This window comes from Rattus norvegicus, chromosome 1 (assembly GCF_036323735.1).
Source record: "Rattus norvegicus strain BN/NHsdMcwi chromosome 1, GRCr8, whole genome shotgun sequence".
Classification (NCBI taxonomy): Eukaryota; Metazoa; Chordata; class Mammalia; order Rodentia; family Muridae; genus Rattus; species Rattus norvegicus.
Window position 1 is genome coordinate 148,832,719 of NC_086019.1, and position 26,268 is coordinate 148,858,986.

Consider the following 26,268-nt stretch of genomic DNA (forward strand, 5'->3'; position numbering starts at 1 on the left):
ATACTACCGCAGCAAGCACTGAATAACCTAAAATAACAAATGCATAAGAAAATGACTATAAATTCAATCTTGGAAATGCAATAGAGGCCTTTAAAGAGGAAATAAATGAGCCCTTTAACCAAATACAGATAACTACAGTCGAAAAGGTAGAGGCTTTTAAAAGTGAAACAAATAAATCCCTTAAATTAGTGTCGGGAAATACAATTAGATGGGTGAAGGAAATAAATATAACTGTTTAAGACCTGAAAATGGAAACAGAAGCAATAAAGAAAAGATAAACCAAGGGAATTCTGGAGATGTAAAGCCTAGGGAATAGAAGAGGTTCAACAGATGCAAGCATCACTAACAGAAGATAGATGGGAGAATCTCAGGCATACAAGAATCAGTAGTACAAATTTATTCCTCAGTAAAAGAATCTATTAAATCTAAAAAATTCTAATACCACTCCCCAAAAAATCCAGGAAACATGGGATAACAGGAAAAAAAACCTAACTTAAGAATATAAGGCATAGAAAAAGAAGGTGGAGTTCTAGTTCCATAGACCAGAAGACATTTTTAACAAAATTATAAAAGAAAACTTTTACAATTTGATCAAAGAGATGCCTATGAACATACAAGAATTTTATAGAAAGTAAATTAGAGTATACTGGAAAAATATCTTCCAACAAGTCCACAAAACTAAGAAGAGTATATTAAAAGAGGCAAGTGGAAAAGGCAAGGTAACGTATAAAGGCAGACCTAGCTGAATGTCACATGACTTCTCAACAGACTCTAAAAGCTATAACAGCCTGCACAGATATTTTGCAACCTCTAAAAATCCACATATGCCCAGTTATACTACTATAGATAAAAAAATGAGATCTTTCAAGACAAATCCAAATTTAAATATTATCTGTCCCCAAATGCATTACTGTAGAAAATACTAGAATGAAAATTCCACTCCAAAGAGAATAATAACACCCAAGTAAACAGAAAGGTAATTCTGTACTAGCACAAACAAGAGAGGCACACACAAGAATGTGCACATGCACACATAATAACACCATCAACATCAAAATAACAGAAATTAAAAATCATTTTTCATTAATAGTCATGAACATCAATGGATCAATGGACTCAATTCCCCAATAAAGGCATGAAGGCTAAGACGATGAATGCAAGCACAGGATCCATTATTCTGCTACATATTAGAAACATATCTCAGCAATAAAGATAGACATTAGGTTATAGGGCTGGAGAAATACCTTCTAAGCAAAGGGTTACAAGAAAAAAGTAGAGTAACCATTCTATAGCTAATAAAATAGTCTCAACCAAAATTAATTGAAACAGACAAGAAATGAAACATCATACTCATCAAAGGAAGAATCTACCCAGATGTTATCTTTATTCTAAACATGTATGCCTCAAACTCAAGAGCAACTATGTTTGTGAAGGATAATTTAATAAAGCTTAAATGGCACATCAAACGCCAAACACTAATAGTGGAAGATATTTACATCCCAGTCAAAAAGTTTGACATGTCCAACAGGAAAAACTGCACAGAAATGATGAAATTACCTGACATTATAAATCAAGTGAACCTATCTAAGACCTACAGAATATTTCACCCAAACACAAGAGAATATATCTTCTTCTCAGAACATCATGAATCCTACTGCAAAACTGACCATATAATCAGTCCCAAAGCAAATCTTAACAGATACAAAATATTGAAATACTATATTGTACATTATAAAATGACCATTAAATAATGATGTACTTTAACAGCAGTAGAAACCCCAGAAAGTCTACACACATATGGAAAAAAAGGACTGTCTACTCAATAATCTCTAGGACATCAAAGAAGTCAAGTAATAAAAACTTTTCTAGAATTCAAGTGAAATGAAGGCACAACATATTCAAACATATGGGACACAATGTTAGCAGTGCTAAGAGAAAGGTTCATAGCACTGTCTTCATAAAGAAATTAGAAAGTTCTCATATCAAGAATTTAAAGGTACACAGGAAACCTCCAGAAAAGGAAAGCAAAAACACAAGCTTGGAATACGTAAGGAAAAAAATCACAGAACATATGTAGATCAAGAAGATGGAAGGTCAAAATATGAATGCTTCAGTCCTTCTTAGAAGGGAGAACAAAAGACTCATGGGAGGAAATACAGGGACTAAGAGTGGAACAAGGACTACAGAAAAGGTCATCCAGAGACTGCCCCATATGGGAGTCCATCTCATATACAGCTACCAAACCCAGTCACTATTGCTGGTGCCAAGAAGAGCTTGCTGACAGGTGCCAGATATGGGTGTTCCATAAGAGGCTTTGCTAGAGCCCTACTGATATAGAGAAGGAGGCTTGCAGTTAACCATTGGACTGTACAAAGGGACAACAATGGAGGAGTTAGAGATAGCTGAAGGAGTTTGCAACACCATAAAAAGAACAATAGTATTAACCACCAAAACCCCAATGCCCCACCCAAACCTAGAGCTACCAGGGACTAAATCACCAACCAAGCATATGCATGGAGGGACCCATGACTGCAGCCACATATGTAGCAGAGAATGACATTGTCCAGAATCAATAGGAGGATATAACCTTGATCCTGTGAAGGCTCATTTCCCCAACGTACGGAATGCTAAAGCAGTGACATGGGAGTGGGTGAATCGAATGGGAACATCCTTATAGAAGCAGGAGGAGGAGGAGGGAGTAGAGGAGAGGGGCAAAAGGGGATAACATTTGAAATGGAGTTACATAAAGTATCCAAGACAAATAAAATAAAAATGTTCTGTTGTAAATAAGATCTGAAAATTTTAGTGTGAATTCAAGCATGACTGCATAATTAACTTGTGAGTCATAGGAGAAACCACAAGAATAATTTTCCTGATGAGGGTAAATATAAAGCCTGTTTGTTCCATATGTAAATTCTGATAATTTATGTATTTTATAACATTGACTTATTGTAACTTATTTGTAATCTCATAAATACTACAGAGTAAGCAGTTTTTTCTTACATAATACTTAACGTAATAAAATAAGATTTTATTTTTTTAAAAAGTAGGCAGAAAATAATCAAGATTATGGCTGAAGTCAATAAATTAGAAATAATACAAAGAATCAAGGAAAAGAAGAGCTAGTTTATTGAGAAAAATGAAGAAGATAAATAAACCTTTAGCCAAATTAACCCAAAGACAGAGAGACAGTATCCCAATAAACAAAACCAGGAAGGAAAATGGAAGCATAACAACAGACAAATAGGAAATTCAATGATTTTATTTCAAAAGCCTATGTGTCATACCAAAAAACAAAACGAAACAAAACAAAAAAACTGCAACAAATGTCTTATCTAGATGGATGGTTTTCTATACAAATAGAAATTAACAGAGTTAAGTGAAGATCAGGCAAACTATTAAAACATTCCTATAAACCCTAAAGAAAGAGAAGTCAATAAAAGGCTCCTGAGCAAAAAAAAAAAAAAAAAAAAGCCCAGGTCCAGTTGGTTTTAGTGCAGATTTTTACCTGAGTTTGAAAGAAGAGCTAACACTAACAACCGTGAATCTGCTGAACAAAACAGAAACAGAAGGAAGACTGCCAAACTCATTATATGAAGCCACAGTCATCCTGAAGCTTAAACCATACAAAGAATAGACAAAGAGAATTTCAGAACCATTTTTCTTATAAACATTGATGGAAAAACAATTTTAAAAAGTGCTTGTAAACCAAATTTTAGGAGCCATCAAAAACTCCATCCACCATGATCAATTAGGATTAATCCAAAGGATGCATGGATGGTGCCCTATAAAAAATTCATAAGCATAATACATCACTTAAACAAACTGATAGGAAAAAATCATATGAGCACTTCATTACATGTTGAAAGAGGCTTTAGCAAAATCCAATATTTTAGAATTCACTATGAAAGTCTTAGAGAGATCATGAATACAAGGCACATACCTAAACATAATCAGAAATATACAACAAGACATGAGCCAACAAGTTTTACATGGAGAAAAACTAAAGAAATTCCACTAAGATCAGAAACCAGGCATGGCTATTCCTTCTCTCCCAATCTAATTAATACAGTACTTGAAGTTCTATATAGAGCAATAAGACAAGTAATGGAGATCAAGGGGATAGAAATTGGAAAAGGAGGAGTCAAATTCTCAATGTTTGTGGATCATGGGACAGTATTCATAAACATAAGCAACCATAAAAATTCTACTAGCGAACTCCAATAGCTGATAAACAACTTCAGTAAAATGGATGAATACAATATTAACTAAAAAAATTAATTGCCTTCCTTATTGTAAATGGTAAGTAGGCCATGAAAGAAATTAGGGAAACAACAGCCCTCACATCTTCAAATTATATAACATATGGTCCATGCTCATGTATCAGTAGGATTAACGTAGTAAAAATGTACAGAAAAATGCCATCATACTGAAAGCAGTGTTCATTTTTAATTCAATGCCATCAAATTTTCCAACACAACTCTTTACAGATCTTGATAGAGAAATACTCAACTTCATGTGCTAAAACAAACAAACAAACAAACAAACAAATAAATAAACATTAAAATCAGGATATCTAAACAACCCTGAACAGTAAAAGACTAACTGGCTGGAGGTATCCCCATCACTTATTTCAAGCTCTACTACAAAGCAACAGTAATAAAATCTGCATGGTGTTGATATAGGAGCAGATAGGTTTATCAGTGAAAATGAATTGAAGACCCAGAAATAACATGATATACCTATGGACTTTAGAATTTTGACATTGCAACCAGAAAAGATACTTATCTAATGGTGCATGTAGAATAATGCAAATAAATCCCTATCACCCTGAAACAACAACAACAACAACAACAACAACAACAACAAAACCAAGAAAAAAAACAAACAAAAAAATTCCCCTCAAGTTCAAGTGGATAAAAGATCTCAATGTAAAACCACATATAGTAAGTCTAATAGAAGAGAAAGTGGGGAATATCTTTGAAGTCACTGGTATAAGAGACAATATCCCGAATAGAATGCCAATGGCTCAGGTTCTAAGATCAACAATTGATAAATGGGGCCTCATGAAAATTAAAATCTTTGATAGGGCGAAGGAGAGACTTCCAAGAGCACAAAATGGCATCCTCAAAATTGGGAAAAGATCTTTACCTATCCTCCATCTGACAGAGGACTACTATCCAAAATTTATAAAGAACATAAGATGTTAGATTCTGACAGCCCAAATAATCAAAGTAAAAAGTGTGGTACAGAGGGAAACAATTTTCAACTCATGAATCTCAAATGACTGAGAAGCACTTAAAGAAATGTTCAAAGTCCTTAATCATCATGAAAATGCAAAATAAAATGTCTCTGAGAATCTATCCTATACGGATCAGAATAGCTAAGATCCAAAATCTCAACGGATAGTGCAGGGCAAATGTATGGAACAAGGAGAACACTTCTCCATTGCTGGTGGGAGTGCAAACTTTATGACCACTTTGGAAATCAATTTTATGTTTTCTCCAAAAACTGCAAATAGTTCTACCTCAAGACTAAAGTATATCACTCCTATGCCTGCACCTAAAAGTTGCTCCTTTATACTAGGGAGAAACTTGCTCAACTATATTCATAGCATTTTTGTTAAAATTAACCAGGTACTGTAAAAAGCCTGAGGTCTGTCATCTTACAAATGGAAAAAAATGTAAGGTACAGCTGCACAATAGAATTCCATTCTTTCACTTAAATAAAAGGTATGGAATTTAAGAATATCATCCTGAATGAGTTAACCCAGATTCAGAAGGACATGCATGGTAAGTGCTCACTTATAAGTGGATATAGCCATAAAATAAAGGACACCCATTCTGTATTCCACAGACCCAAAGGCACTAAACAAAACAGGAAGGCCCACATGACAGTGCTTGAATAGCACGTAAAAGGGGAAATAAAATAGTCCTGTAGGCAGATTCAGAGAAGGAAGTGGGCGGAAGATGGTATAGGAAAGGGTTTGGAGGGGTACAGGATCAGGTGGGATGGGAGAGATGGTCAGACGGCCATAAGAAAGACTAGAATTCTGTAATTGGAAGTAGTGGGCTGGTGGAGGACACCTAGACAATGTGCCAGAGACCTGGTCTGAAGGAGGCACCCAAGAATCAATGGTGGTGACTTACATGAGATTTGCAGAAGTGGGGTATGAACCTGAAGAGGCCACCTTATGTAGCCAGGCAGGAATCCCAGTGGAGGGATAAGTAAACCAACTCACCCAAAACTGTGATCCAAAATTTATCCTGTCTACAAGACATATAGGGACAAAGATGGAGCAGAGACTAAGATAATGTCCAACCAAAAACAGGCTCAACTGGAGACTCATCCTGGGTGCAAGCACTAATCCTTGATTCTATTAATGAAACTGTTATATTTGCAGGCAGGTAGCTAATATGTCTGTCCTCTGAGGAAAACTGACTAAGACAGATTTAGAGACCCATGTCCAAACATAGGCTGAAGGTTCTGGACTTTCATAGGAGTGTGGTAGAAAAGATAGAGGCTCCTGAAGAGGATGTGAACTCCACAGAAGCCAGACCTGTCAGCTAACCTGGACCATTGGGGGCTTAGAGTCTGAACCACCAACCAAAGGGCTTACATGGACTGGACTTAGGACCCCAGCACATATTTATCAGATTTGGAGCTTGGTCTTCCAGTGGGTCCTGATGTGCTGAAACGGGCTATTCCTAATGCTGTTGTCAATCTCTGGAATAGATTCTTCTAAGTTGCCTCATCTGGCCTCGGTGGGAGAGGATATGGCTAGCACTGCAGAGACTTGGTGGGCCAGGGTGAGAGGATATGGGGGGTGGTCCATCTTCTCAGAGGAAAAGGGGTGAGGAATAGTGGAAGAGCCTATAGAAGTAGGAGAAATGAGGATCTAAAAATTAAAATATTTCTAAGTGTTTTATATGATACTAGTCTTCGCGTGTTTCAAAAAATAAAAACATATTCCAAAACAGCATGAAAGGAAACTTTATCTCTTGAAGATGTAAACATGCCATTAAACACAGGAGAGATGGTTAACATATATTATGTAACATATAATATGACATTTTCAAATCTGTTTCAATTATGGATAGACAATAGCACAAAATTAAAAGCAATGTAATTGTTAATTATACTCAGGAATGTATATTCCTTTATAATTAATCATGTTTTCTTATATTTTCTAAGCAATTATATCTAACCTTTTGGGAAAATATTCAAACATTTTATTTTTCAAGTAATTTATAATTATTACTTGCTATAAAATGTTTTTTCAAATTTTTAATATACAAATAGTAGCAAGCAAATTTTAAAATTTCCGAGGTATCATTGTTTTTATTTTGTTTTGCTTTTTGTTCACTTTTTTCTTTCTTCTTTCTTCTTTCTATTTTTATTTTTTTTCATTTTTTTATTAACTTGAGTATTTCTTATATACATTTCGAGTGTTATTCCCTTTCCCAGTTTCCGGGCGAACATCCCCCTCCCCCCTCCCCTTCCTTATGGGTGTTCCCCTCCCCACCCTCCCCCCATTGCCGCCCTCCCCCCAACAGTCTATTTTACTAGGGGTTCAGTCTTAGCAGGACCCAGGGCTTCCCCTTCCACTGGTGCTCTTACTAGGATATTCATTGCTACCTATGAGGTCAGAGTCCAGGGTCAGTCCATGTATAGTCTTTAGGTAGTGGCTTAGTCCCTGGAAGCTCTGGTTGCTTGGCATTGTTGTACATATGGGGTCTCGAGCCCCTTCAAGCTCTTCCAGTTCTTTCTCTGATTCCTTCAACGGGGGTCCTATTCTCAGTTCAGTGGTTTGCTGCTGGCATTCGCCTCTGTATTTGCTGTATTCTGGCTGTGTCTCTCAGGAGCGATCTATATCCAGCTCCTGTCGGTCTGCACTTCTTTGCTTCATCCATCTTGTCTAATTGGGTGGCTGTATATGTATGGGCCACAGGTGGGGCAGGCTCTGAATGGGTGTTCCTTCTGTCTCTGTTTTAATCTTTGCCTCTCTATTCCCTGCCAAGGGTATTCTTGTTCCCCTTTTAAAGAAGGAGTGAAGCATTCACATTTTGATCATCCGTCTTGAGTTTCATTTGTACTAGGCATCTAGGGTAATTCAAGCATTTGGGCTAATAACCACTTATCAATGAGTGCATACCATGTATGTCTTTCTGTGATTGGGTTAGCTCACTCAGGATGATATTTTCCAGTTCCAACCATTTGCCTACGAATTTCATAAAGTCGTTGTTTTTGATAGCTGAGTAATATTCCATTGTGTAGGGGTATCATTGTTTTCAATTGCTTATTCAGTATATTTAAAACATAATACTCTTCAGTATTTTCTAGATAGTACTCCACTATCTAGTAGCTGGTTTTTACCTACTATTCACTTGTGTGCTTATCACTTCAATTCTCTGTCTCTGAATTCTACATGCATCTTAAATTTAAATTATACAAAACAAAAGGATGTAGAAATTCAAATTATATGAAACAAAAGGTAAGTACATTAAATGAAAGTGTACATTTATTATTCACATATGTGCCATAACTGCAAAAGAAATTACTTCCATCATTCAATAACTTGGTGCAGTAATAATGGCATCAGTATCAATGTATCATAGGATCATTGTCACAAAGAAGTTATATCCTTCTAAATATGAAATGTTTATTTCATAATTCTTTTCAAAATTATTCTAAAATTTTGATTAAAATTTTATTCTGCTTTCCAAACGCATTTATGGATTGAGTACAAATGAAAATACAATTCATGAAATGACAGCATGCCCTATGTTAGGACACACTACAAAATACCCGCCTTTCAAACAGGCTTCAGCATCTCTGAGCATCGACACCTTTCCTTTAAACTTGTAGTATACTGGATAAATAAGTATATGCAACTCACATTTCTCAGAGAAGATTAAATTTAGGTGTATTTTTTTTTATTCTTTTTTTCCGGAGCTGGGGACCGAACCCAGGGCCTTGCGCTTCCTAGGCAAGCGCTCTACCACTGAGCTAAATCCCCAACCCCCTAAATTTAGGTGTATTACATAGTGCTATGATACATCCTGCTGAAGAGAAATGCTATAGTGATTGTTAGAACTCTAAAGCAATTTCCAAAAGAACCTATTAGGTACAATGTTTTGAGAATAATGAGTCAAAATGTAATCCAGGATTTGGGAGGCTTTTAAGTCAATGGTCAGAATTCCTGATTCATTTTATTTTAGGTTGAGACTTAACTTCGCAGTTGTGGTAATTCCTCATTAAGAACCATGTATAGATGAGAGAAATTAATCAATGTAATTAAACTTTTGGTAAGTTAAATACTTACTTGTCATGTTGGAAATTTCATTTTCTGGGCAGGGTGTACAATCAAAACAGCAAACAGGCTTTCCCAGCTGAGGGGATTTTCTGAATCCTGGACTACAAGGAATACTGCAAACTGAGGTTGGAGACTGAGGAAAATCACAAATTAATTATAAATAAAAACATTTACCTACCTGTCAGTAGTTACAATGACATAGACAATGAAAAAAAATGAAATGAAAAACTGAAAAAGATGTCTTCATAATGCATTAAATTAAAAAGAAATACTTCTTTGTAGTCTGTGATAAAATTATAGTTGTATTGTGATTTATATGTTTTGAATTATATAATTATATCATGACTTACATACAAATATGTGCATTTATATGTACATATATTATCTATGTCTATAAATCCTAGATAGATAAATAGATAGATGATAGATAGATAGATGATAGATAGATAGATAGATAGATAGATAGATAGATAGATAGATAGATAAAGATAGATAGATGTCCTAGTGGAAATAAATTGTCTTGAAAACAAGTATAGGAATATAGGAAATGAGTTTGTAAATAAATTTTAAAATGCTGTATCCTATGAAAATGATAAGATCAACTTATGTTGCATGTAGTGTTTTACAAGTAAATCCAACAAACCTGTTGGTGGCCTGTGTTCCACTCTATCATTTCTTTCAACATATATAATTGTCGACCATGTGATAGATTTTGGGAAAATGTTCCTATTTTCAGCTTAAATACAGGATTTGGCAAAAAAGTCAAAGTCTGGTGAATCTCATACTTTGTATCCAGTTTTTCTTCATGATTCAGGTTCACTTTGTCACCAACAGGGTTTATAAATTGGATATTTCTCAGGAAAGAGAGCATCTGAAACATTTATTATTTTAGTTTTAACTATGCCTACAGATTAGGAAAGAAAATATAAAGTTTAATCTGTCTCTGATTTTAACTTGTCTTAATAATGTGTCTTAATTACAAATAGTCTGATATCAGAGTGGGAAAAATGCCAATATAGGCACAATAACATTAAAATTCCTAAATAATTCTTTCTCAGTGAAGTTAATCCTCTAAAATATGCACAGCTTAAATATGAGTGGGAATAGTTAAACATTCTTCACCTCATTTTCTGTATATTATTATCTGATAACCAAGTAGGAAATTGAGGCCCTTGTTGAGGAAGAAAATGCTAGAATTTTTCTGTTATTTGGGACCTATTCATTACATAGATTATCAATTCCTTGATCATTTAAAAAGGTCAGTCACCTTCTTGTTCCAATAAGAATTTCATGAGAAAGCAACATATTTTGTTTCAAATATTAAAGATAAGAAACACATTTATGGTGGAAATATTATGGAAACTAGCACAAACAGATTATGAAATTATGGAAGTTTCAGTATTGGCTGTACTTGAGTTTAAGAAACAAAAGAATTTTCAATGATATGCAGTGAAGGAATACAGCAATTGGTGTATTTGAAAGAAAAGAACTTAGAATCTTAGAAGCTACAGTATTCATCGGAAAAATTAAGTCTATGACTCTATGAGATATGTAGTGGAAGAGCGATTACCTGCCAAGAGTCAAATTCTGGTTCTTTTCCGTCATCTATTTGCCATGTATCTGCTTGTTTCAGAAGCATCTGTTGGAGTGTGTAAGCCACAGCATACATAGAATTATATAGGTCATAAGTAGTATCACTCAAAGACATTTCAAAATGGTGCCTGAATAACCATCTAAATATGTTTTCCTTTGGACAATTTTGCAGATCCTTACATTCAGATAATGACAAAGAACAATTAAAATACACCCACCATAATATACCAAGAGAAAAGTCATCACTGTAGTTTGAAGGGTATGCTGTCTGGATAAATGTTTTAAAACCAGATAATTCAGAATAGTGATGTGAAAAACTGAGAGTCCCATAGAAGGAATTAAGGAGGAATTTTCCATTATTTATGATCATATCCCACTGTGAGGTAGTGACCCAGATTCTTTGGATATCAAATAAATTCCATAGTCTAAAGTTCACCTGTAGAGGAGAGTCTTTGTCTCCATAAATGATAACAACTTTTGCTGATGACATCTTGATCTGGTTGTAATAGATATTATACCTTTTCAGAAATAAATTGTCATCACTAACAATGATACTCACAAATGCTAAACAAAAATTGTTCCTTTGCATTTCTCTTCTCAATTCCAAGATGAATTCATAACCTGGGTCATCATCTGAAACAACTGCTCCCACCCAGTTCCAGCTGAAATGGACAAGCAAGGAAACCATGGCCAATGCCAGAGATAGGTCCTTAGAAGCCATTTGGTAAAGATATGGATACAGTTCTTGGTTGCTCAAGAGAGGGTGAAATGGCCCATAGTAAAGCTGTAAGCCATAGAATGTGAGAAATAACATGAGGAAGCCGAAATATAAAATGCTAGTCTCACCAAGGTATTTTATGTTATTTGTGACTATTGTGAAAGGTGTAGTTTCCCTACTTTTTTTATATCCTTATTAACTTGAGTATTTCTTATTTACATTTCGATTGCTATTACACTTCCAGGTTTCCGTGCCAACATCCCCCTAACCCCTCAACCTCCCCTTATATATGGGCTTCCCCTTCCCATCCTCCCCCCATTACCACCCTCCCCCCAACAATCACCTTCACTGGGTGTTAAGTCTTGGCAGGACCAAGGGCTTCCCCTTCAACTGGTGCTCTTACTAGGCTATTCATTGCTACCTATGAGGTTGGAGCACAGGGTCAGTCCATGTATAGTCTTTGGGTAGTAGCTTAGTCCCTGGAAGCACTGGTTGGTTGGCATTGTTATTCATATGGTGTCTCAAGCTCCTTCAAGCTCTTCCATTCCTTTCTCTGATTCCTTCAAAGGGGGTCCCGTTCTCAGTTCAGTGGTTTGCTGCTGGCATTCACCTATGTATTTGCTGTATTCTGGCTGTGTCTCTCAGGAAAGATGTACATCCGGTTCCTGTCAGCCTGCATTTCTTTGCTTTATCCATCTTATCTACTTTGGTGGCTGTATATGTATGGGCCACATGAGGGCAGGCTCTGAATGGGTGTTCCTTCTGCCTCTGTTCTAAACTTTGCCTCCCTATTCCTTGCCAAGGGTATTTTTGTTCCCCTTTTAAAGAAAACATGAAGCATTTGCATTTTGGTCATCCTTCTAGAGTTTCATGTGTTCTGTGCCTCAGGGTAATTCAAGCATTTGGGTTAATAGCCACTTATCAATGAGTGCATACCATGTGTGTTTTTCCATGATTGGGTTACCTCACTCAGGATTATATTTTCCAGTTCCATCCATTTGCCTATGAATTTCATAAAGTCATTGTTTTTGATAGCTGAGTAATATTCCATTGTGTAGATGTACCACATTTTCTGTATCCATTCCTCTGTTGATGAGCATCTGGGTTCTTTCCAGCTTCTGGCTATTATAAATAAGGCTGCTAAGAACATAATGGAGCATGTGTCTTTGTTATATGTTGGGGAATCTTTTGGGTATATGCCCAAGAAAGGTATAGCTGGGTCCTTAGGTAGTTCAATGTCCAATTTTCTGAGGAACCTCCAGATTGATTTCCAGAATGGTTGTACCAGTCTGCAATCCCACCAACAATGAAGGAGTGTTCCTCTTTCTCCGCATCCTCGCCAGCATTTGCTGTCACCTGAGTTTTTGATCTTAGCCATTCTCACAGGTGTGAGGTGAAGTCTCAGGGTTGTTTTAATTTGCATTTCCCATATGACTAAAGACGTTGAACATTTCTTTAGGTGTTTCTCAGCTATTCGGCATTCCTCAGCTGTCAATTCTTTGTTTAGTTCTGAACCCCATTTTTTAGTAGGGTTATTTGTCTCCCTGTGATCTAACCTCTTGAGTTCTTTGTATATTTGGGATATAAGCCCTCTATCTGTTGTAGGATGGGTAAAGATCTATTGGCAATCTGTTGGTTGTCGTTTTGTCCTAACAACAGTGTCCTTTGCCTTACAGAAACTTTGCAGTCTTATGATATCCCATTGTTGATTCTTGATCTTAGAGCATAAGTCATTGGTGTTTTGTTTAGGAAATTTTCTCCAGTGCCCATGTGTTCGAGATGCCTCTCCAGTTTTTCTCTATTAGTTTGAGTGTATCTTGTTTGATGTGGAGGTCCTTGATCCACTTGGACTTGAGCTTTGTACAGGGTGATAAGCATCGATCGATCTGCATTCTTCTACATACTGACCTCCAGTTGAACCAGCACCATTTGCCGAAAATGCTATCTTTTTTTCCATTGGATGGTTTTGGCTCCTTTGTCAAAAATCAAGTAACCATATGTGTGTGGCTTCATTTCTGGGTCTTCAATTCTATTCCACTGGTCTATCTGCCTGTCTCTGTACCAATACCATTCAGTTTTTTATCACTATTGCTCTGTAATATTGCTTGAGTTCAGGGGTATTGATTCCCCCAGAAGTCCTTTTATTGTTGAGAATCATTGTTTTAGGTATCCTGGGTTTTTTGTTATTCCAGATGAATTTGCAAATTGTTCTGTCTAACTCTCTGAAGAATTGGCTTAGTATTTTGATGGGGATTGCATTGAATCTTTAGATTGCTTTTGGTAAAATGGCCATTTTTACTATATTTATCTTTTTATCCCTTGACTAGAGGAAGGCTACAGATTTGTTTTAGATAAGTTTATATCCATACACTTATCTGAAGTTGTTTATCCACTGTAGCAATACTCCTGTGGATCTTTTGGGGTCACTTAAGTATATTATCACATCATCTGCAAATAGTGATATTTTGAATTTCTTCCCCAATTTTTATCCCTTTGACCTTCTTTTGTTGTCTAATTGCTCTGGCTAGGACTTAGAGTACTATACTGAATAAGTAGGAAGTGAGTGGGAAGCCTTGTCCAGTCTGTGATTTTAGTGGGATTGCTTCAAGTTTCTCTCCATTTATTTTGATGTTGGCTACTGGTTTGCTCTATATTGCTTTTGCTAGGTTTAGGTATGGGCCTTAAATTCCTGATCTTTCCAAGTCTATTAACCTGAAGAGTGTTGAGTTTTGTCAAATGCTTTCTTATTATATAATTACATGTTCATGTGTTTTTTTTCCTTTGCTTTTGTTTATACAGTGGATTATGTTGACAGATTTCCATATTTTGTTTTTTTTGGGGGGGGGATTCTTGCAGGTCATGTATTTGAGAATAGATTTGTACATAGAATATTTACACTTGATCTAAGCCAAAAGGCAGAGAAGTGATACATAGAATATTTAAAGAACTTATACAAATTAAAAGGTAGAATATTTTTTAAAATTCAAGGTCTATACCAGTGAACATGCCCACATAGATGGAATTTCACAAAATTTCCCTAGATGAAAAACAATAGGCATGCGGCAGCTGTTGTTAAAAGAAAAAAATTCAGATACCACTGTGTGAAATAATGCAAATGGACTCATGTTTGAAATCCTTCAGTTAAAAAAAACTGGCCACAGAACTATAGGGTATTACTCTAAAGATAGGCAAGTGCCCAATGCAGATTTCCATATTTTGAATCCATCAGTTCATCCCTGGGATGAAGCCTACTTGATTATGATGGATGATTGTTTAGATGTGTTCTTTCTTGGATTTGTGCTGCGAGAATTTTATTGAGTATTTTTGCATTGATATTCATAAGGAAAATTGTTCTGAACTTCTGTTTTATTGTTGGATCTTTGTGTGGCTTAGGTATAAGCACACCTGGGGCTTCATAGAAGGAATTGGGTAGTGGTCTGTTTGTTTCCATTTTGCAGAATAGTTTTGAGAGTATTGGTATTATTTCTTCTATGAAGGTCTGATAGAATTCTCCAATAAACGCATCTGGTCCTGGGCTTTATTTTGGTTGGGAGACTTTTCATGACTGCTTCTACTTGTTTAGGCATTATGGGACTGTTTAGATGGCTTATCTGATGCTGATTTAACTTTAAAACCTGGTATCTGTATAGAAAATTGTCCATTTCCTCCAGATTTTCCAGTTTTGTGAAATATAGCCTTTTGTAGTAGGATCTAATATATTTTTAAAATTTTTTCAGATTCTGTTGTTATGTCTCCCTTTTCATTTCTGATTTTGTTAATTTGGATATTCTTTCTGTGCACTCTGTTTATTCTGGCTAAGGGTTTATCTATCTTGTTTATTTTCTCAAAGAACAACAACATTTGAAGTGTACATAAAAATATCAATAAAAATAACAAATTGCTAGTCTAAAAAAGTGTGATAAACAAAACTTGGGAATGTTAGGAACTGTACCATTATGAAAATTGTACATAATTTCTTAAGTCTTGTAAAGTACAGAAAAGACTAAGTCTGATAGTGAAGCACATCAGATGTCTATTGCACTTAAGTCTTATTCATGCTAAAAAAATGGCATGTGCTTCTAAATATCTGTGTATTTATGCTTTGAATTCTATGCATCAAAATAGACAAATTCATTTGCTTACTTTCACTAGCCTCAGGATCAGAAAATTAAATCTGTAGAGGAATTTTAATCCAGCAACATGACTACATTTAATGGATCACATCTGAAGACTTGTAGGCCAAAAATATCCTGCTGGGAAATAGGCATTCCTTGGAAGGCAGGAGACAGAGGCAAGCAGATCACTTAGTTCAAGGTCAGCCTAGTATAAAGCAATTTTTTAGTATAGAAAAGTTTAGGTGCAGGTGTGATAGTACACACCTTTAATCCAAGTACTCAGGAGACAGAGGGATGCAGATTTCTGAGTTCTAATTAGTCAGTGAGTTCAATGCAGAAGAGTTAAACCAGACTTTTGAGACTCAGTGCAAAGAATGCAGTGCAATGGTGTTGAGTTAATTTGTGAGTTCATGCAGTTCAATGTGCATCAGTAGAGGCAGTTGTAGCCAGAATATAAAGGAGACAGAAGATTAAAAGAAATTGGCAGTGATTGTTCAAGCAAAGCAAATCAATGAGAAGCTGAGTAAAGCCATATCCAATTAGTGACTTTAGGGAAGAGTTTGAGCCAGAAGAGTTGAGTTGATACATCTAGGCAGAGGTCAGAATATACTTGAAAGTGCAAGCCTATTTAGTCATAAGCTTTAAAGAATACAATTAGATCAGGCAAATAAATGTTATTTTTACAGAAAGAAAAGAATCAATGCCTCATTAACATCAGCTTCTTCAAACTTACCTCTGGTCTCTTAGTTATGTATAGGAGTGGCCCAACTATGACAGATGCTAACCACATTGGTCCTGTAAGTACAATTAAATATCTTCTCTGATTTATACAGTAGTAGTTAGGAAGATATTTTTCTCTTTTAGAAGATAAACTGTTTATTCTCCAATCATCCAGCAGCCTACATTCAATTTTAACTAGCAGTGAAATGTTAGGTAGAATATGGGGGTTCCTGTTTATTTCTTCAAGGGCAAAATAAAGAGTCAAAATCAAGTGGATAGTCTTAGATGTCAACCTGAAAACAGAAGAAAAGGATCATTGTAGATTAGACTCTTAACATAATATTAAATAACACTAATATTGTTTATGTATTTAATGCTTGTTTTTTTTAAACTAATGCTATTGTGATACAAGCACTGTTACTGTGGTGTATTAGAATATAATTTCTCTGTAATTATATAAGTATTTCAAAAAATGTTTTAGTAGATTATGATTCAAGTGAGATTCTGTAATTTTGAACTTTAATACAATTTTATTACCATATCTGTTAGCATGGTAGGAAGCACGTCCTCTAAGACAGTGAATCTGCTCATTCCTTTATTTTGGAACGCTAACACTTACCATATGTAAAAAATGCAGGCCTCTAAACCTGCTACCTAAATTATGATATTTCTTTTACTCAGAAGCAGGGCTGGCCAAAGACATGATTTATTTATGAGTAGATTAAATAGATAGGCATATCTATCTGAATCACTAGCTCTGAAAATTCTTTTGGATTTAAGCACATAGCCTTGTTACTTTTAGTCTTTCTCTTATATATAGATTTTCCCTCTTCCTATTTGATTCGATATTTTCACTGTCTGGTGGTATGCTGTTGATAATAACAATAACTTTTTCTTATAAGTAGTAAGTTTTTATCTTCCCATGGATCTTTAGATTTATAATGATGCATTTTGCCTTTATTCAGTCATATGAGCACCTTAGATTTGGCTGTGATTCTTGTTGCTTTCTTTTGATAAATAAAGGTATGTTTCTTCTTTAGTCACTCAGCTTTAATCTGTACATTTTTATCCTATATATTATAATATGCTTTATATCATTTGATATAAATTTCTTATTCATTTTCACAGTTGTGTCTAATAATGTGTATCACTTTAATGCTCTTTGTAATGTTCCAGTGTTTCATTTCTCTCATGTAATTATTTTATTGCTTTGTAAGAATGTTTACATTAAAATATATTAGACCACTTGGAAGATGTATGGTTAATATGAAAATGAAAAGAAAATATATGTGTTTTATAATTTTGTGGTTCTCATGGTTGTCTAAGAGAGTTCTTCAGAGTGTTTATTTCTTAAACATTTCTGTCTTACTAAGAAATACTCTAACTTGCAATGTTTTCTAGTGCCTTGCCATACTATATTGGATTTTATTGATGTATGTTGTCTTCACTATTATATTTGAATTCTACAATTTACACAATCATATTACTTTAGAGATATTAATATCTTAAATTGCATAGATCTTTGTCTTCCAAGTACAGTTTTAGAATTTGTACTTGTTTTAATTATGAAGGCAAACCATCAGTTTCTGTGAACTCATATTATTTATTTCTTTTGTACTTAAACTTTTGATATAAAATCTTTTCAATTTAGTGCTTTACATATTCAACCCTACTGGAAAATCTGGATGAAATGGACAATTTTCTAGATAGCTACCAGGTACTAGAGTGAAATCAGAATCAGAGAAATTATCTAAACATTCCCCTAACTCCTAAAAAAATAGAAGCAGTTATTAAAAGTCTCCCATTCAAAAAAATCCCAGGACCAGATTGGTTTAGTGGAGAATTCTATCAGACTTTAGAGAAGATGTGATACCAATACTGTCCAAAAAAGTCCATAAAATAGAAACAGAAGGTACATTACCCAATTCCTTCAATGAAGCCACAACTACTTTTATACATAAATCACTCAAAGACTCAGGAAAGAAAGAGAAATTCAGAGCAATTTCTCTTATGAATATCAATGCAAAAATACTCAATAAAATTCTTTCAAATTAAGTCCAAGAAAACATCAAAACAATCATCCATCATAATCAAGTATGCTTCATCCTAGTGATGCAGGGATGGGTTCAATATACAGAAATCCAGAAATGTAATCTACTATATAAACACACTCAAAGGGAAAAACATATAAACATCTCATTAGATGGTGAGATGGTGACATCGTGAGAAATAATTTGACAAAATTCAACATTCCTTCATATTAAAAGACCTGGAAAGTTCAGGAATTCAAGGCCAATTCCAAAACATAGTAAAAGCAATATACAGCAAACTAGTAGTCAACATGAAACTAAATGGAGAGAAACTTGAAGCAATCCCACTAAAATCAAGGACTAATCAAGGCTGAAAACTCTTTCCCTATGTATTCAATATAGTACTTGAAGACCCAGCCAGTGTAATCAGACAAGAAAAGGAGGTCAAAGGGATAGAAGCTGGGAAAAAAGAAGTCAAAGCACCAATATTTTTATATGATGTGATAATATGCCTAAGTGACCACAAAAGTTACACTATTGAACACTAAGCCTGGAAAACAACTTCAGCAAAGTGGCTGGCTATAAAACAAACTCAAACAGATCAGTAGTCTTCCTCTACTTCTTATAAACAGGCTGAGAAAAAAAGTAGGGAAAGTACACCCTTCACAATAGTCACAAACAACATATGATACCTTTGTGTGGCTCTAACCAAGCAAGTGAGAGATCTGTAGGAAAAGAACTTCAAATCTCTGAACAAAGAAATTGAAGAATATCTCAGAAGAAGGAAAAATCTCCCATGCTCATGCATTGGCAGGATTAATATTGTAAAAATGGCCATTCTGCCAAAAGCAATCTACAGATTCCATGTGATTCCCATCAAAATTTCTACTCAATTTTTCATAGAGTTAGAAAGAGCAATTTGCAAATCTATTTGGATTAACAAAAACCCAGGATAGAAAATTATCCTCAACAATAAAAGAACTGGGCAAATCACTATCTCTGACCTCAAGTGTATTACAGAGCAATAGTGATAAATACTATATGGCATTGGTACAGAGACAGGCAGGTAGATCAATGGAATAGAATTGACACAGATATGAACCCACACAGTTATGGTCACTTGATCTTTGACAATGGAGCTAAAACCACCCAGTGGAAAAAAGATAGCATTTTCAACCAATGGTGCTGGTTCAACTGGAGGTCAGCATGTAGAAGAATGCAAATTGTTCCATTCTTATCACCTAGTGCAAATCTCAAGTCCAAGTGGATTAAGGACCTCCACATAGAACTAGATAAAGCAAACTAATAGAAGAAAAATTTGGGAAGAACTTTGAACACATGGACACTGTGGAAAAATTTCCTGAACAGAACACCAATGGCTAATGTTCTAAGATCAAGAATCGCCAAATGGGACCTCATAAAATTGAAAACTTCTGCAGGGTCAAGCATACCGTTATTAGGACAAAATGGCAACTAACAGATTAGGAAAACTTCTTTACCAATCTTATATCAAAGGGATGGCTAATATCTAATATATACAAAGATCTCAAGAATTTAAACACTAGAGAATCAAATAACCCTATAAAATGGGGTTGAGAGCTAAACAAAGATTTCTCAGCTGAGGAATATCGAATTGCTGAGATGTACTTAAAGCAATGTTCAATATCCTTAGTCATGAGGGGAATGCAAATCAAAACAAGACTGGGATTGTATCACACAGCAGTCAGAATGGCTAAGATCCAAACCCCAGGTGACAACAGCTGGCAATGATGTGGAGAAAGAGGAACACTACTCAACTTTTGGTGTGACTGCACACAGGTACAACCACTTTGGATATCAGTCTGGAGGTTCTTCAGAAAATTGGACATAGTACTACCTGAGGACCCAGCTGTACCACTCCTAGATATATACCCCAAAATGCTCAAACATATACCAAGACCTGCTCCACTATTTTCATAGCAGTCTTATTCATAATAGCCCTAAGCTGGAAAAACCCAGATGTCCTTAAAAAAAGGAATGGATATAGAATATGTGGTACATTTACACAATGTAATACTACTGAACTTTTGAAAGCAATGTCTTCATTAAATTCATTGGGGAATGGATTGAACTAGAAAACCTATCTTCCTGAGTGAGGTAAACCAATCACAAAAACACACACACATAGTATGCACTCACTGATAAGTGTATATTAACCCAAAAGCTTGGATTAGCCAAGATAAAATCCACAGACCAAATGAAGCTCAAGTAGGATGACCAAGTGCAGATACTTCAGTCCTTTTTAAAAGGGAGAACAAAGATATTCATAGGAGGAACTATGGAGACAAATTTTGGAGCAAAGACAGAAGGCATGGCCATTAAGAACCTGTCCTAACTGGATATACTGCGCATATATATATGCACATAACTAATCTTTTCACATTTCCTTATTTGTTTGATCACCATTTATTTACTAGTTCCCATCTTTGATCTATGGCTAATCGAGTTTAGTTGGAGATAATCTCTTTAACAATCCACATATTTTTCTGCTCCCAAACATGAAAATGGCATGGTATTTTAAATCTTGCATGCACTGTTAATTTTAAGCCCCAAATTTAGGGGTCATCATTTGCTTATAATCTTATGAAAATACTAAGATTTTAGGATAAATGTAGTTCATTATTAATAGTGATAATCCTAATTTCTTATTTTCATGTATTACCTGTATTTCTCTAAATTTTTTGGCTTCATTTAATTTCACAAATTTGCTCTGCTCTGAAAATACAGTATTTATGAAGAGCAGAAATATGTAGACTCAAATATCCCTTTCTATCTTAGTAAATAAATAAAAATTAATGAATATTTGCAAATGGTAGGTGCTAGGAATCAGTTTTCTAGAAGGACATGGTTTCTAATGGAACAAAAAATTTCAACTTTCAGGTACAATATGCAAAAGAATGTCAGCGGCATGAATTACACTAGATGGGTTTTTTTTCAGGAGGAGAGTAATTACCATGAAAACAGAATATAAATATTTTTGTCTTTGATAACACTCTCTACTACATGGGAGAGAGCGATTGTCAAAAGCATTCACCTCCTCTTTTAAATATAAAAGAAAAAATATCTTCAGTTACAATAGAGGATACACACTATGAATAATTTAATACTTATATACGATATAGATATTGACAAACTGAAATTCTATCCTTTGATTTACAAGTATACTGAGACTCTGAGACCACTAAATCAAACCATATATATACATACATGCATATATATATATATATATATATATATATATATATATATATATATATATCCCGCTTCCATCTATCAACAAATTACATGTTCTCGATACTTTGGTATTTTTGCCTTCCAAGTGAATTTGAGAATTGCTTTCCCATGCCTTTCAATAATTGTATTGGGATTTTGAACATGATTGCATTAAATCTGTAGATTGCCTTTGGTAGTATGGCCATTTTTACTATGTTAATTCTGCCAATCCGTGAGATCTTCTTGGATTTCTTTCTTGAGAGACTTGAAGTTACTGTCATACAGATCTTTCACTTGCTTGGTTAGAGTTACGCCAACATATTTTATATTATCTATGGCTGTGAAGAGAGTTGTTTCCCTACTTTCTTCCTCAGGCTGTTTATCATTTGTATAAAAGAAGACTACTGATTTGAGTTAATTTTGTATCTCGCTACCTTACTGAAGTTGTTTCTTCATTGGAGAAGTTCCCAGGTTGAAATTTTGTGGCCGCTTCTGTATGCTATCTTACCATCTGCAAGTAGTCATACCTTTATTTCTTTATTTCATCTTTGCCAATTTGTATCCACTTAATCTTTGTTGTTGTTGTTGTTGTCTTATTGTTCTAGTACTTTGAGTACTATAATGAATAGATATGGAACTGTGGGCATCTTTGTCCTGTCCATGATATTAGTGGGATTGTTTCAAGTATCTCCTAATTTAATTTGATATTAGCTGTTGGTTTGCAGTAAATTGCTTTTATTATTCTTAGGTTTATGCCTTGAATTCCTGATCTCTTAGGACTGGATTTGCAGATAGATACTGTTTGAATTTCACTTTGTCCTGGAAAATTTTGGTTTCCCTATCCATGCTGATTGAGAGTTTTGCTGGATATAGCAACCAGGGCAGGCATTTGAGTTCTCCTAGTGATGGCTTCAAGCTGTGGTGTCCAAGTGCAGTAGATCTCCTGGGATGTCTCCAATAATGGTGTCAGATGCCCCAGGTGCAGCAGATCTTCTGGAATGCCTCAGTATGTGATATCAAATATTTTGAGTATAGTGGTTCTTCTGGTATGTCTGTGGATATTTCAAGATATTATGTCAAATGTTCTGAGTACAGTGGGTCTTCTGGTGTGTCTGTGGATATAGCCTCTTCCAGGGAGCAGATATGCTTGCATCCTGTCCCAACATAAAGGACCAAGCAGTAGGGGATTTGTATTTGGTGGGTCGGGGGTTTGGGGAGATGGTGGTTTCCTGATTCCACTGGACTGCAGAAGCTGCTTTGGGACTTGTTGGGGGGTTGTTCTTACCAAATGCTGAGTGCAGCTGATCCTTTGATATATCTGAAGATATAGTCTCTTCCAGGGAGAAGTCTAGCTAACAGTCTGTCCCAGCAGAAAGACCAGGGAAAATGGGAGTAGTATTTATTTGGTTGAAGTACTGGGGGGGGGTAGGTCCCTTAGTCCATTGGGCTCTCAGCTGCAGCTTGGACTTTGGGAATTTTCTTACCAAATGCTCTGAGTACAAGGGAATTTATGGAATGCCTCAGGATATGGTGTCTTCTAGGGGAGCAGAATGGTTGGCAGTCTGTTCCAGCAAAAAGGACCAGGAAAAAAGGGAAACACCATCTTGGATCTCAAAGTCTGTTACAGAGAAATAGTGATAAAGCTGCATAATATTGGTATAGAGACAAGACAGGTTAAACAATTGAATAAAATTGAAGACCCAAATATAAAACCAGACACATACACTTGGTTTTCATAAATAAGCCAAAAATATACAATGGAATAAAAAGTGTCTTCAATGAAGGGTGCTGTCTAACTGGCTGTCTATATGTAGAAAAAAAGAAAATAGACTCATAATTGTCAGCTTGCACAAATCTCAAGTCCAAGTAGATCAAGGGCCCAAAATATAGCCAGATACAGTCAATCTAAAAGAAGTGAAAGGGGTAAAGAGCCTTGATCTCTTTGACACAGGTAGAAATTTCCTAAAGAGAACTCCAATGGCTCATGCTCTAAGATGAAGAATTGATAAATGAAACCTCATGAAAGTGGGAAGCTTCTGTAATTGACATAGTAAATTAGACAAACTTGCAAATTACAGATTGGAAAAATACCTTCACTAACCTCACATCTGATAGAGGGCCAATATCCAGAATATATAAAGAACTCGAGAAACTAACCATGAAAGAGCAAAAAACCCAATTAAAAAAGGGAGTATAGAACTAAACTGAAATTCATAACAGAGGAATCTTGAATGGTTTAGAAGTACCTAAATAAGTGTTCAAAGTCTTTAGTGATCAGAGAAATGTGAATCAAAAATACCCTGAAGTTCCTACTTTTCGCAACCAAAATGGCTATGTTGAAAACCTCAGGTGATAACACAAGTTGGCAAGGATGTGGAGAACAAGGCACCCCCCCCCCATAGCTGGTGGGATTGCAAACTGATACAATCGCATTGGAAATCAATTTGGAGTTTCCTCAGAAAACTGGAAATAGATCTACCTGAAGACCCAGCAATATCGCTCTTGGGATTATACCCAAAAGATGCCCCACTGTGCTATGAGAGCGCGTGTTTCACTATGTTCATAGCAGCCTTATTTGTGATAGCCAGAAGCTGGAAACCACCCAGATGTCTTATGACAGAAGAATGGGAACAGAAAATGCTGTTTATTTACACAGTAGAATATTATTCAGCTATTAAGAATGAGGACATCCTTAGTTTTGTAGGCAAATGAATGTAACTATAAAATGTCTTCGTGAGTGAGGTAACTCATATAGAAAGTGGCATATATGATATGTACTCACTAATAAGTGGATATTTGCTAAAAAAATACAGAATACCTGAAATATAGTCCACAGAACTCAAAAACGTCAACAAGCTGAAGGGCTCAAGTGAGGACACCTCAGTCCCACTTGGGAGGAGAAGAAAGCAATTACAAGTGGGTTGGGAGGAGCAAGGTACAGGGGAGGGAAAGGGGGTGAGTGTTTGTAGAAAAATTAACATCATTTTGTATTGGGTGGGGGAAAAGCACTGAAGCCCGGGCCAGCATTAAGAATGGAAACAGGCAGCTTTGGTAGGTAGGAGGTTCAGTGGACCCTTCAGAATGTACCAGAAACCCAGGAGGTGAGAGATTCTCAGGACTTAAAGGGAGGGACTCTAGATGAAATGGCCTAGAGTGGGGAGAGGAATTGTAAATCCCATCTCCAGCAGAAAGACAGTGCATCAAATATGGGATGGGGTTGCCCCACAGGGATGGAAATCGAGAATAACATGAGGAAAAGAAAGTCCAGTGACAGATTCACAGTGGGATTCAGCTCAAGAGGAGGCCCCCAAGACCAGATATCATTACTAAAGCTATGGGGCATTCACATAAAGGGACCTTCCATGACAGCTCTCCAAAAGACGCAATAAGCAGCTGAAAGAGTCAGACGCAGATATGTGTACCCAACCAAAGAACAGAAGCTGCTGCCCCATTTTGTCTATTTAGGGGAAAGATGGAAGAAGATAAGAAGGAGGGGAAACCCTGTAGGAGGAGCAGCAGTCTAAATTAACCTGGACCCCCAAATCTCTTAGACACAGGATTACCAATTAGGCAGTATACACCAGCTGATAGGAGGCCCTAACACATAAGCAGCAGAGGACTGCTGAGTCTGTGTTTCACTCAGAGAATACGCACCTAAACTCAAATACTGGGGGACCCAATGCATTTAGAGGTCTGGTAGGGTGGGAGATGTAAATGGGTACATCCTTTTGGAGACAAGGTGAGTTGGGAAGAGGTATGCCATATGGAACTGTTGGAGGGGGGACCAGAAAGGGAATAAAATTTGGAGAGTAAAAAATTAATTAGAAACAGTTAAAAAACCCTACAAGTTCTAGTTAATAACAAAAACCTCAAGGAAAGCATATTTTCTCACTCACAGCAATTTTTTGATTAGGTACACATGAGATATTTTAACATATGTGGGTTTTAAATTTCTTAACCGTATACCAAGAAATGCTATTTCAAGTCAGAAGTTTAGTAAACTTGTCAGAAATTAGGGGAAAGAACAGACCTCACTATTCCATACTTCCCACAGTTCTGTCCAAGGCATTTGTAACTGCAACACCTGGACATCCTGAATGTTGAGGAATATGTTTGTAGAAGGGATAACCCTTCTAAAGGGATATGTTTTGTGAACATTCATACATATAGAATATTAATCCAGAATGTTGAATGTATTCCTTTAATTCAATAAATTTATTAAAATAGATTCCAATGTTTGTTTTATTCCAAATACTCTAATTATTTTCAGAGTAAAATTCCAATGTTCTATTTGGTCTGTTAATAGAAAACAATGTATAGGATTATTGTATGACTACTTTTTCAGGTACACTAAAATGGCAGAGGATGTTCATATGAACTGTCTGACAGAATCTGATATTTTGTGCTTCCTAAAACGTCATGTTACTATTGCCATAACATGATACAGTCAAATGTGTATCACAAATAATAGTCAAAGAATATTATTAAGTCTTCAATCACAAATGACATTTAATCACTTAGTAA

General features: G+C 35.7%; 1 protein-coding gene across 1 annotated transcript in view; it reads right to left on the reverse strand.

The window, feature by feature from the left end:
• Vom2r41 (vomeronasal 2 receptor, 41) overlaps positions 1-26,268 on the reverse strand; it is a 48,400-nt gene that overhangs the window by 11,052 nt on the left and 11,080 nt on the right. Inside the window, 4 exon segments of the mRNA NM_001099500.2 lie at positions 9,326-9,449; positions 9,960-10,187; positions 10,887-11,693; positions 16,476-16,755. Coding sequence (NP_001092970.2) covers positions 9,326-9,449; positions 9,960-10,187; positions 10,887-11,693; positions 16,476-16,755 — 1,439 coding nt within the window.